This window comes from Trachypithecus francoisi, unplaced genomic scaffold, assembly GCF_009764315.1.
Source record: "Trachypithecus francoisi isolate TF-2019V2 unplaced genomic scaffold, Tfra_2.0 Lachesis_group17, whole genome shotgun sequence".
Taxonomy (NCBI): domain Eukaryota; kingdom Metazoa; phylum Chordata; class Mammalia; order Primates; family Cercopithecidae; genus Trachypithecus; species Trachypithecus francoisi.
In genome coordinates, this window is record NW_022681462.1 from 83,448,287 (window position 1) to 83,462,267 (window position 13,981).

The following is a 13,981-nucleotide window of genomic DNA, read 5'->3' on the forward strand; positions in this document are numbered from 1 at the left end:
TGTATACAGTTTGTGAAATCTGAAGACTGTTTTGGTATGGTCAAATTTGTCTATGTTAAATATTGTTTTTAAAAACTGGGAAGCCAATGCCACCAAAAACACAAGCCCATGAGGAAAAACTAGATAAACTGGAGTTCATCAAAACTTAAAAGTTTTGTGCTTCAAAGGAACACTAGCAAGAAAGTGAAAATGTAGCCCACAGAATGGGAGAAAATATTTGCAAATTATATATCTGATAAGGTTTATCAGGAATACATAAGAAGCTCTTAAAACTCAATAATAAAAAGACAACACAATATAAAAATGGGCAAAAGATCTAGATAGACATTTCTCCAAAACAGATATACAAATGGCTAATAATAAGCACCGAAAATGTGCTCAACCTCCTTAGTCATCAGATACAAATCAAAACCACCATGAGCTGTCACTTCACGTTCATGAGGATGGCTACCATCAAAAAGACAGATATTAACAATTGTTAGGGAGGAGGTGGAGAAATGGGAAACTTCATACAGTGCCGGTAGGAATATGAAATGGCACAATTATTTTGGAAAACAGTCTGGAAGTTCCTCAAAAAGTTAAACATAGCATCACCATATAATCCAGCAGTTTTACGCTTAGGTATATATACAAGAGAAATAGAAACATAGATCCACACCAAAACTTATGCATGAATGTTCATAGCAACATTATTCACGATAGCCAAAAGGTGAAAAAAAGCCAAATACTTATTAACTAATGAATGGATCAACAAAATGCGGTAAAGCTGTGCAACGAATTGTTATCCAGCCCTAGAAAGGAATGACCCAGGTCTACTGATACATGCTGCAACATGGTTGACCCTTGAAAGCAGTATGCTAGGTGAAAGAAGTCAGAATTACCAAAAATCCACATAATATATTATCCCATGTATATAAAATGTCCAGAATGGGCAAATAGAGAGAGATAGAAAGTAGACTAGTTATCGCTTAACGTTGAGGGGATAGAGAGATTGGGAGTTGATGGTTAAGGAGTATAGAGTTTCTTTTAGAGGTGATGAAAATATAAAACTGTGGTAGTGTTTGTACAACTGTGAATATAATACAACTATTGAATGTACACCTTAAGTGAGTGAATTATACGGTACATGAATTATATCTCAATGAAGCTGTTTTAAAAAAAACAATGAAAGCCACCGGAGCAGTGTGAAGAAGAGGCGAGAACGACCCTCAGACCGACTAAAGCCCGCACACCGCTGCATGCCGCGTCCAGCACCTACGTCCCGCCGCCATCCCCGCCGCCACCATGCCCAAGAGAAAGGCTGAAGGGGATGCTAAAGGAGATAAAGCCAAGGTGAAGAACGAACCACAGAGAAGATCCGTGCGGTTGTCTGCTAAACCTGCTCCTCCAAAGCCAGAGCCCAAGCCTAAAAAGGCCCCTGCAAAGAAGGGAGAGAAGGTACCCAACGGGAAAAAGGGAAAAGCTGATGCTGGCAAGGAGGGGAAAAACCCTGCAGAAAATGGAGATGCCAAAACAGACCAGGCAGAGAAAACTGAAAGTCCTGGAGATGCCAAGAGAAGTGTGTGCATTTTTGATAACTGTGTACTTCTGGTGACTGTACAGTTTGAAATACTATTTTTTAACAAGTTTTATAAAAATGCAGAATTTTGTTTTACTTTTTTTTTTTTTTTAGCTATGTTGTTAGCACACAGAACACTTCATTGTTGTTTTTTGGGGGAAGGGCCATATGTCACTAATAGAATGTCTCCGAAGCTGGACTAATGTGGGGAAAACACCTTTCCCTTCTCGTTTTGAGAGACTTCCTCTTGGCTCCCAGGAGGAGGGATTCCCTGACTTTAACACACATGGCCACCTTGGCACGTAAAACCTTGTGGAATGGAAAACAAATTTGTTTTTATGTCCTCTTCTCCCTTTCCATCTTTCAGCAGAGACTTAACTCCCTTATACGGTACATGAATTAAGCCCTTAAGCCCAGACATCTGTTGGGACCTGACCTCTAGTCATTGGTTACCAGTGTGTCAGGCAACCTGGACTTTCCAGTGATGCCACTGAGATGGCACCTGTCAAAAGAGCAGTGGTTCCATTTCTAGATTGTGGATCTTCAGATAAATTCTGCCATTTTCATTTCACTTCCTGAAAGTCAGGGTTGGCTTGTGAAAAGTTGTTAAACAACATGCTAAATGTGAAATGTCAACCCTCACTCTGAACTTTCCCTCTTCAGAGCGTCAGATGAAGACTTCATTGGGTTTTATAGTGGCTTTCTGATTTTTGGTAGTCCATTGAAGACGGGAATTTGAAAGTTGTTGTATACTGTTAACGATTGTCTGCCCATGTCCTTCCCGAAATACCATGATTGTTTATGGAAAGTATCTTTAATAAAGCTGGATACAGTTTGGCTTGGAAAAAAAAAATAATGAAAGCCACCATACTTGGCTTACTCAGTAGACTGTTAACGGGAACCCCAGGTCCTACATGCCTTTTCAGAGATGGGTTCTAACTCCGGCTCAGTCACTTCCCAGCTATGTAAGCTTCTCATACAAATCACTTCATCTCCCTAAAATGGAGACAGCTACGGCTCATGCACAGTGTGCCTGCACTGGGTCTAGAGAGCGCTGGAACTCAGTAGGAGCCCAGTCCACTGCTTCCCAGAGGGCCCTCCAAGACTCCCTGCCCTCAGAAGGTGCCCAGCATCCTAAATGAGTGGGGCCTGCAGATTCCCTTTATGGAAATTAACTACAAGTGGTCTTGATGATGTTTAAATATTTAAATAACAATTCATCAGACTTTTAAGGGTCTGAGACACTCAGGGGGAGGTTCTGGAAGGCAGGAGCTGCAGTGTAGCTGAGGATACCTCTTTTGCCCCTGTTCCCCATGGAGCCTTGGGGATGCTCTAAGAGGCAGTCTACACTTCAGGGGTCATTCACCCCTCAGGTGCAGAATCAGTAGCTTTCTAGTCTATACCCCGCATTCTGCTTCTCTCAGCCCCTGAATAAGGAGTCTGCTTTTAAAGACTGCCCCGGGACAGCCTTGGACATGGAGTTTTCTGTCATGAGATTATAGAAAGTCAGCATCAGGCCCCCTAGTGTTAGAGACAGGTTGACTGAGGTCCAGGGACAGGTGGGCCTGGCTCAGTGGCCTCTTAGCCCAATTCTTTGGAGGATTCCACGAGCATGTCCTGAGCCACTCCAGGAAGCTGAGCTCTGGTCATGTTTCATGTGAGCACCTCTCTGAATTGCAACAACAAATCTGTGGAGTAAACATTGATTACCCTTTTTACGGATGAGAGCACAGAGACTGCCCAAGGTGGCTTAGAGAGTGAGCAAGGCAGGATTCACACCCAGCCTGTCTGACACCAAAGCCAGTGTTCTTTCTTCTGGGCCAGTTCCCCCAATTTCTTCATGTCAGAAGCCAAGCAGGTCGCAGAGGAGGGGAGATGCTTCCATCCTCATCCCCTGAGAGAGACTCTGCCACAGAGTCTGGGTTTTCAGGATATTTTTGGGCCTCACCTGGTTGCACTACCTGCCCTCCCATCCCCACTCCAACTCATTTCTCTCCCTAAACACCAGATTCTCTGCAGCCCTGGCTCCTTGAGGTTGGGAGGGTTCGTTTAAAGTCCCACGGGAGAAAAGGAAAAAGAATCATGGATGTTCCCAGTTCCAGCCTTGAGTCTCTCTCTCAGAATGCCTTTTGTTGCCAAGAAGGATGAAACAGATGTCTTGGCAATAGCTTCAAATGTTTCCTGCCAAACCAGAGGAGAATTTGTCTTCAGTTTAGAGGCAGCCAAGACAGACAAGTCCCAGCTCATATTATTCACAGGAAATGCACAAACACACACGAGCTTCCCAAACCTGGGAGGCCCGTGGCTCCCCAGCCTCTCCTCACCAGGATTTCAGCATCTCTATAGACACAGGTTGCACCCCCCACTGGCTTCATGCCTTCCATCCTTCCACGGAAACCCTTCAGGCTTTCCATGCCACCCCCTACCCCTCTCATCATTGATGACTCCAAGGCCTCAGCCTGGCAGGCAAGGCCACCTTCCTTTTGTTTCCATCGTGTCCTAGGCACACTTTTTGTTTTTGGCAGTGGCGGTGGTAAAATACACATAACATAAAATTTACCATTTTAACCATTTTAAAGGGTACAATTCAGTGGTGTTGAGTATTTTTACAAAGCTGTACAACCCTCGTTGCTATTGACTTCCGGAACATTTCATCACCCCCAAAGGAAAGCCTATATCCACCCAGTAGGCACTCCTCTCCCCTGACTCCCAGCCCCTGGCAACCAGTTACCTACCTTCTTCTGTCTCTTTAAATCTGTCTCTTCTGGGTATTTCACGTAAATGGTATCCTACAACATGTGGCCTTTTGTGACTGGCTTTTTTCACTCAGCTGAATGTTTTCAAAGTTCATCCATGTTCTAGTATGTGTCAGCACTTCTTGTACTAATACTTTAGGGCTGTTCTTTTATGACTGAATAATATTCTGTTGGATGGATAGACCACATTCTGTTGATTCGTTCTTCTGTTGATGGATGTTTCTGTTGTTTCCACCTTTTAGCTATTGTGAATAGTGCCACTAGGAACATTCTTGCATGAGTTTTGTTTGAACCCCTGTCTTCAATTCTTCGGGGCATATACCCAGGAGTCGAGTGCTGGGTCATACAGTAATTCTAGTTTACTTCTTGAGGAACCACCACACTATTTTCCATAATGACCATACCATTCTACATTCCTATCAGCAAGGTATGAAGCTTTCAGTTCCTCTACGCCCTCACCAACATTTGTTATTTTTCTTAAAAAAAAAAAAAAATTCTAGCCATCCGAATAGATTTCAGTGAGTATCTCATTGTGGTTTTGATTTGTGTATTTCTGACTAATGGTTTCATTAAGCATATTTCTTTTTTTATTTAATAAACTTTTATTTTTCTAAATGTACAGTTGGTTGGACCTGTTCATGCTTCTTCACCAGCAGCTGGAGCATCTCTACCCTTGGTATTTCTGGTGTAAATTACTTGAGCTCTGTGCTTTGAAACCAGTTTGATAAGTCCTTTATGAAGGAACTCCTGAAGGCTGCCCTGGCCAGGGAGCCTCGAATCTTCAGTCTCTCAGAAATCATAGCTGGGGTTATAAGTTTACAGATGGGAACTTCGTTACCGAGTTTGTCTTAGGTAGTTTTGTCAAACAAGACTAAGTTATTGAGCTTGTCCCGAACTATGTCTTTGGAGCACTTCGTCTTTTTGGCCTTGTCCCCGGATTTGCTCACTGGGTCTTTGTCTTTCCTGCCTGACTTTCTGGCGTCCTTCTTCTTGTTGTCCTTGGGTGGCATTGCGAAGCTCAGAGAGCAGCGGTGAAACACTACAGCTTTATTAAGATGTCAGACCAAAAGGCATTGAACATATTTTCACGTGTTTGTTGGCCCTTTGTATATCTTCTTTGAAGAAATACCTATGTAAGTCCTCTGCCAATTTTTAAATTGGATTATTTGTTGTTGAGTTGTAGGAGTTCTTTACATATTCTAGACAGTAGATCCTTAAAAGATATATGGTATGGTTTGCAAACATTTTCTCCCATTCTTTGTGTTGTCTTTCACTCTCTTGATGTTGTCCCTTGAAGCACAAAAGTTTTTAGTTTCGATAAATTCATCAATTTATTTTATCTTTTTTTTTTTTTTGACTGCTTGTGCTCGTGGTGTCATATCTAATAATCCATGGCCAAATCTAAGGTCATGAAGACTTACCCTATATTTTTTATTAACAGTTTTGTAGTAATAGCTCTTATATTTAGGTCTTCAATTTATGTTGAGTTAATTTTTGCATATGGTATGAGGTAGGGCACAACTTCATTCTTTTTTTTTTTTTTTTGAGACAGTCTTGCTCCATCGCCCAGGCTGGAATGCAGGGGTGTGATCTCAGCTCACTGCAACCTCTGCCTCCCAGGTTCAAGCAATTCTCCTGCCTTGGCCTCCCAAGTAGCTGGACTTACAGACACCCATGACTCTGCCCAGCTAATTTTTGTATTTTTAGAAGAGACGGGGTTTCACCATGTTGGCCAGGCTGTTCTCAAACTCCAGACCTCAAGTGATCTGCCCACCTCAGCCTCCCAACGTGCTGGGATTATAGGCATGAGCCACCACACCTGGCCTCTGACTTCATTCTTTTACATGTGGATGTCCCCTCCAATACCATTTGTTGGGAGGCTATTCTGCATGGAATGGTCTTGACACCTTGTCATAAATCAAGTGCCACAGGTGATTACTGTCATTTTAACAATATCAAGTCTTCTAATCAATGAACATAGAATGTCTTTGTATTTTCTTAAATTTTATTTAATTTCTTTCAGCAATGTTATATAGTTTTCAATGTTCAAGTCTTCCCCTCCCTTTGTTAAATTCATTTCTAATTATTTTATAGTGTTTGGTGCTATTGTAAATTGAATTGTTTTCTTGATTTTCCTTTTGTAGTGTGTATAGAAATATAACTGACTTTTGTGTTAATATTGTATCCTTTCTTTGTCAAATTCATATGTTAGCTATAATAGCTTTTTTTTCTGGATTCTTTAGGATCAGCTACATATCAGATCATGTCATCTGCAAATAAAAATGGTTATACTGCTTATTTTACTATCTAGATGTCTTTTTTTTTTTTTTCTTGCCTAGTTTTTCTGGCTAGAACTTCCAGTACAATGTTGCATAGAAGTGGCAGAAACAAGCTGGGTGCGGTGGCTCACACCTGTAATCCCAGCACTTTGGGAGGCTGATGCAGGCAGATCACCTGAGGTTGGGAGCCCGAGACCAGCCTGACCCACATGGTGAAACCCCGTCTCTACTAAAAATACAAAATTAGCTGGCCATGGTGGTGCATGCCTGTAATCCCAGCTACTTGGGAGGCTGAGGCAGGAGAATCACTTGAACCCGGCAGGTGGAGGTTGTGGTGAGCCGAGATCACGCCATTGCATGCCAGCCTGGGCAACAAGAGCAAAACTCTGTCTCAAAAAAAAAAAAAAAATTGGCAGAAATGGGCATCCTGTCTTGTTCAGGCAAAGCTTTCTGTCTTTCACCAAGTGCTTTCTTGACTCTCATTGGCTCATCCTCTACTTTCTCCAGGGTGTCCAATTGTCACCCTTGCTCACTCTGCTGCCCCAAGGAAACCAGTTCTCCAGCCTTTGCCACATCCACATCCTCTAGTCCCCACCTCTGTCCTCCACTTCTTGATTCAGTGCCCTATCTTTCAAACCAAGAGTTTTTTGAGGAGTTCCTATAACTCACTCATGTGATCCCAACTAGTCATGCATCCCTCCTCCCCGACCCTCTCCCATAGCCCTGAACATGAAGAGGCCTGAGGTACACCTCATAAATGCTGAGGTCTTGAAGAGCCTAAGAGGTCAGGCTTGCTGAGAAGAGCTGTGTCTGAGCTTGCCTGGCTACAGGGAAAACAAACCCAAAAGTCTTTCCTGATTGGCAGGAGCCCAAAGAGAACTGATACTCATCCAAGAAACACAGGTGTTCCAGGGCCCCGGCTCTGTGGCAGGTGGAGCCTGCTGACAAGCCACGGACACTCTTGTCTGTGGGCAGGACCTTCTGCTCCTTTCCCTTGCAGCTGGAGGGGAATCCCAGATGCGCCCACCTGATGCCCCTGAGGCCAAGTCCTTCCGAGAAGGCAATGGCTTATGACACCAAAAAGACCACAGTTTAAAAGTGAGTTTGGAGCATAAACCCAGAGACAGAAGCCAGAGAGAGCCCAGTACCATGAGCAGCACCTTTCTGCGACCTGCTAAGGCAGCTCCTTTGCTTAATGTGGGGTGGCATCCTCCTGGGAGCCTCAGCACCTCTCTAAGACCAGGCCAGAGACTGCCGGGACCCTCAGCCAGGACTGGCACTAAACAACTCCCAGAAGAATTTGACAAAACCATCCTCAGGGCCAGACCCTTTGACATCCTCTCTCAGAAATGACCAGTCAAGCGGATCCAGAGTAAATAAGGATGCAGAATTCTGAGAAATACAATCAATAAATTTGAAACTCTATATATTCTCCAAACAGGATACACACACACACACACACACACACACACACACACACACACACACACACATTATCTATTGAACTGGCCAGGTGCAGTAGTTCATACCTGTAATCCCAGCACTTTGGGAGACCAAGGCAGGAGGATCACCTGAGGTCGGGATTTCAAGACCAGCCTGACCAACGTGGAGAAACTGCATCTCTACTAAAAATACAAAATTACCCAGGCATGGTGGCGCATGCCTGTAACCCCAGCTACTCAGCTACTCGGGAGGGTGAGGCAGGATAATCGCTTGAACCTGGGAGGTGGAGGTTGCCATGAGCCGAGATTGCGCCATTTCACTCCAGCCTGAGCAACAAGAGCAAAACTCTGTCTCAAAAAAAAAAAAAAAACCAAAAACTATTGAACCTTTATAAAAATTTGTTATATACTAGGTTGCAAGGGAAAACTTTTGAATTGTAGAAAGTAGAATTGTACAAATTCCTATTCTTAGATCTAATTTAATAAAACCAGAATTAATTACAAATGGATAATAGTGAGAAAATCTTGAGAACAAAAGCACAAACATACAAACATTACTAGTATTTAAAATAGCTTTTTAGTTGTAAACAGGAAACAAACAATGCAAATTTAGACTTTTTGAAAATTAATAGAAATCAGAACAGAACATGATAAAATGGATGAGAAGCGGCCAAATCTGTGCTTAGAGACAATTTTATAGCCTGACATGTTTTTAAAAATTAAACAACAAAAATAAAAGTGAATAAAAATTTGACATGATTTTTAAAAAAGGACTAAGAAAACCCAGAAAAACGAAAAACTAAATGGAGAAAGACCAATAGCATACATTTCTCACAAATATAACCAATGAAAAATAGATAAAACCCTAGAAATAAAAACTGGACTAACACCACAAATACAAAGACAATTTTTAACATTGTGAGACTAGGATAGATATTTGAGCTCTAGATGAAATGGGCACTTGATTACAAAAGTGTAAATGATCAAAATTAACTTGAAAAGAAATAGAAAAACATGAGTTTACTATCCATAGGAGAAATGGAGATGATTATTGATGAACTAAGTTTCTCTAAAGACCAGGCCCAGGAAGGTCTACCGATGAGTGACAGGCAGGTGAGGATGAGGACAGGATGGGGAGCAGAGGGAAGGCCAGGCCTGGGGACCTGGGCCAGGGAGCTGGTTTATTGCTTTGCATTTTTGCAAAGGTCACTCTGCTGTCCTGATTTTCACATGAGCCTGGAGACGCAGTTCTTGGGTTCAGCTGTTGAAACTCCCCCGCTTCCCTCCTTAAACTTAGGACCCTTGAGCCTCAGCTCTAAGGGGGAATCCTCAAGCTGAGCCCAAAAGCACTGGTTCCAAGAAACACACAACTTCAGGAACATGCAGTGGCAATAGCAGGAGCCCGCCTCTCACTCAGAAGCAACAACACTGCCTTAGCTCAGCTGAAAGGGACACGAGATGACGAGATGACAGAGGTAAAGGTCCTAGCTTGTAGCCAGCCTTACATAACCACGGGACAGAGCAAAACAAAACAAACACCTTCCCCCTCTCCACCCACAATGGTGTAGCTGCAGAATGAGCACCATCCTGGGGGGCAGAGGCCGCCAGGCGCTGCACCACAATCCTGGCCTGCTGCTCTAACAGTGCCTGTGAGTAGTCGGGTTCTCAGGGCTCTAGTCCTCGCTCTCTGCCACATGAGAACCCATAGCAGCCTTTCTGCATCCCAGCAAAAGACCATGCACTCCCCAAGCCAAAGGGGTCTTGGTGGAGACCTTCAGTAAGATTGCCACTTCCAAGCTGCTCCAGGGGCCCAGAGCTCTGAGCTCTCCTCCAGGAAAAGGCCTATTCTCATGAGGCCTGTTGTAGATCAGGCTCTTGGAGCCTTCTCTAGGGAGCACACTGAACAGTTTTCCAAATACTGAGGCTCCTCTTGGCTTCATTCCAGGAGTGGGGGCGAGGAGGGAAGGTCGGGCTGAGCCGCTCCATGGATTTGCTCAGCTGTGTGTCATCCCATACTGCGTCAGTAGTATGAGAGCCACCATGCAGTAAATTCTCCCCATTCTCCTGTCCAGGACAACACAGGGTAACTAGAGGAAGAAAAAGAAAAGCTGGAAATCATACAGAGGAGGAGAGAGATGCTGTCAAGGAACAAAGGCCAGTTGGTGCCAGGACTTACGGCCAACTGAGGATTGTGACCCCTCATTGCTCCAGAGGACCCTGGAGGTGTCTTTTTCCTTCAGAGGGCGCCCCCAGTCCCTTGACTCCGTTTTTCCCGTTTCCTGGACTGGAAACCCCTCCCACCATCAGTGAAACGTTTGCTAAGCCTCACTTGGAGCCCAGGTACCCTGGGGACTGTGGGGGCTATCACCAAAGGCAGGGGATGGTCTGGGGATACCAGGTATCTTGGAGCCGCAGGCATCTTCTAGTTCGTGAGCTTCCTCCCTGTGGTTCCTTTTTTATTTTTAAGTAGATTTTTTTAAAGAGCAGTTTTAGGTTCACAGCACAACTGAACACAGCACAAAGTCCCCACATGCCTCCTGCCCCCACACATGCACAACCTCCCCCACCACCAACAGCCTGCACCAGAGTGGGACATTTACCAGTGAACCTACATACACCTCCTTATCACCCAGAGCCATAGGGTACATTAGGGTTCACTCTTGGTGCGGTGCATTCTATAGGTTTAAACAAATGAATGATGCCATGGATCCACCATGAGAGTATCATACAGATAAGTTTTTGCCTTAAAAATCCTCTGTGCTCCTCCTATTCATCCCTTTCTCCCCTTGAACCCCAGAAACTACTGATCTTTTTACGGCCTCCATGGTTTTGCCTTTCCAGGTCAGATAGCTGGAATCATACAACATATATAGCCTTTACAGATTGCCTTCTTTCACTTAGTAATATGCATTTAAGTTTCCTCCATGTCTTTTCATGGCTTGATAGCATATTTCTTTTTTAGCACTGAATTAAATGCTCAGTGGAATTATCATCTGGATGTACCGCAGTCTATTTACTCATTCACCTACCAAAGGACATCTTGGTTGCTCCCAAGTTTTGGTAATTATGAATCAAGCTGCTATAAGCATCGTGTGCAGATTTTTGTGCAGACATAAGTTTTAACTTCTTTGGGTAAATACCAAGGAGCACGAATGCTGGAGAGTATGGTAAGAGTATGTTCAGTTTTGTACTGTGGTTTCAGCAGGTATATTGAGATATAATTTGTGCACGATCAGATGTTCCCATTTTAAGTGCACAGTTTGATGAGTTTTGGGGAACGTGTACAGTCATGCTCACAGTGACGCACACCTTCCATCACTTCCAAAAGCTGCCTCATGGCCCCTTGCAGCCAACCACTCCTGTCTTGCCCATCCCCAGCCCCTGGCAACCACGGTCTGCTTTCTGTCACTACAGTTTTGCCTTTTCTAGAGTTTCACATACGTGGGATCATACAATATATAGTTTTGGGGTCTGGCTTCTTTCACTTAGCATGTTTGTGACATCCATTGTGTCATGTCTATTAGAGCGTTTTTCCTTTTTGCTGCTGCACAGCATTGTGCTGCATCCATGTGCTACTGTTTGCTCGTTCATTGACCATTTGATGGATATGTGGGTTGTTCCCTTTGGGGGAGGAACCCTTATGAATAAAGCTGCTATGAACACTCATGTCTAAGTCTCTGTGTGTGTGGCTTCTTTTCAAAAGAAGGGGGAACGCTGGCTCACTCCCGCCCAAAGTGGTTGAGGGTTGATGAGGAAGTTGGGAAAGCCCAAGGGGTAAAGAGAAAGGGATATAGGCCAGCCTGGCCACGGGCCGCTGGGACTGCCAGAAACCTCTCTCCACTTGACCACATCGTGCTCAAAGATCAGGGACCAGGAGAGGGAAACCGATGTGTTTACTTCCTGTCTCCATGGTGCTGGGAGAGCTATTCTTGCTCTGAGTGTGGGGTGAGCTGGGATGTACTCCCCGCTGCTGCAGTCCTGTTGACATTATTCCTTGTCAGAATGGCTCATTTCCAGTTCGTTCCATCTACCCTCCCTCTCATAGACCTCCATGACCCACCTGGATCCAGCCCCCAGTCACATACCAGGGCCCCCCGGACACAGGGTCCCTCAATCCCAGGGCCCCTTTATGGGTCTCCAGTGGTTTTGTATGTGCCCATTCCCATGCCCCCCACCCCACAGTGAGGCAACAGAAGCAGGCCATCACCCTGCTCAGCAGCCTGGGGCTCAGAGAAGCTGAGAGACAGTAGAGGGTGGCACAGCCTCCTTCCGCACCTACAACCACCCTCCACGGAGAGCAAGCCATCAGCACCCCTTTCCACGAAGATGTCTGGCCTCCACTCTCAGATGAAGAGAGGGAACACTCAAACCCTAAGATTCCTCATAGCCCAATAGACAACAGCTCAACAGAATTTCAACAGAATTTTAATTACACACATATAATGAATACTATGCATCAGGTATTGTTCCAATAACTTCACAAATATTAACTCATTTAGCCTTATGCTACTCTAATGAGGCAGGTAAAATTGTTACCCCCATTTTATAGATGAGGAAACTGGAGCACAGAGGGGTTAAGTAACTGGCCCAGGGTCACACAGCCAGGAAGCCCAAGAGCCAGGAGTTGGCTCACATTTTCAGACTCTGAACTCTGCTGCCTACGGATTTGTAGGTTTCCTTCTATTTCCAATCATTAAGTTATCCTAACAGTTTTATTGAGATATAATTTATATACCGTAAACATCATCCATTTTAAGTGTACAATTTAACAATTTTAGTAAACTTACCAAATTGTGCAACCATCACAAGCCGACTTTAGAGCATTTCTATCACCCTAGGAAAGATTCTTTGTGCCCTTTTGCAGTCACTGTTGGTTCCAACCCCTGCTTGAAGCAACCACTAATCTTTCCATCTCTGTAGATTTGTCCTGGAAATTTCATATACATCGAATCATACAATAGGTGGTCTTTTGAGTCTAGCTTCTTTCACTTAACGTGATGTATTTGAGGTAGATCCATATTGCAGCATGTATCGCTCCATTCCTTTTTGTGACCTAATAATATTCCATTGTATTGATTTACTGCATTTAGTTTATCCATTTACCAGCCGAGAGGCTTTTCCATTGTTTCCACTTTTTGGCTGTGATAAATAGAGCTGCTATGAACATCTGTGTACAAGTCTTTGAGTGGACATATATTTCTCTTTCTCTTTAGGTATATGCCTTGGAGTGGAATTGCTGAGTTTTGTGGTACATTTATGTTTAATTGTTTTAAAAACTGCTAAATCTATTTCCCAAAGTGCTGCACCATTTTCCATTCCACAGCCATGGATTTTATCAACTGTGAGGTCCTGATACAAATCCTAGGGCCACCCATACAAGCAGACAGAGCCCAATTTAGGGTCCTGGAACCAGCCTAGGTGTAAAATGAAGCCCTCTGGGGACGATGGGTGGGGGGACTAAGTCAAGCTCAGCCTCTCTCCAGCTTCTGATGTCTGAGAAACAGGTGGGCAAGAAATCAGCTGTTCTACTTTCTAATCCAGAAAAACATTGCCCTCTGGGACCTAGAGCACTCGTTAGGGGAAAATCAGCAAAGCGGCGATAATGCCAAAAGGAAAAACAGAAACACACTATGGAGATGTCAAGGGCGATCTCAGCAAAGGAACAAAACCAGCTTGAGAAGGCAGCAGTAAAGGCGGTTGGGCTGCAGCTCCCATGCTCCGGAAGCCTTTAGTTCCCACTGCCAGCATCCTCAGAGCCCTTTCCGACTCCCTCGGAGGCCAGCAAGAGGATAATGGGGTGATGGCAAGGGGGAGCCCCAGGACTCAGCTGCCTGTGGCTCTGAACAGACAGTGCTGGTCCAGCCGGGGAAGGCCTGCTCCAGAGCTGCACTGCCAGAAGAAGGAAGGAAGGGACGCTGCTGCCCCCCTGCCAGCCAGGATAGCTCT

At 44.5% G+C, this 13,981-nt stretch overlaps 1 protein-coding gene across 1 annotated transcript; it reads left to right on the plus strand.

Annotated features, from left to right (window-relative positions):
- The first annotated feature begins 1,180 nt into the window (after positions 1-1,180).
- LOC117062627 (non-histone chromosomal protein HMG-17-like) lies at positions 1,181-2,217 on the plus strand. The gene has a single exon (XM_033176386.1). The coding sequence runs from the start codon at positions 1,285-1,287 to the stop codon at positions 1,759-1,761; it is 477 nt and encodes a 158-aa protein (XP_033032277.1). The 5' UTR covers positions 1,181-1,284; the 3' UTR covers positions 1,762-2,217.
- Positions 2,218-13,981: the final 11,764 nt, after the last annotated feature.

What these genes read in the sequence shown, in the direction of transcription:
- LOC117062627 (XM_033176386.1), top strand. Translation starts at nt 1,285, where the DNA reads ATGCCCAAGAGAAAGGCTGAAGGGGATGCTAAAGGAGATAAAGCCAAG.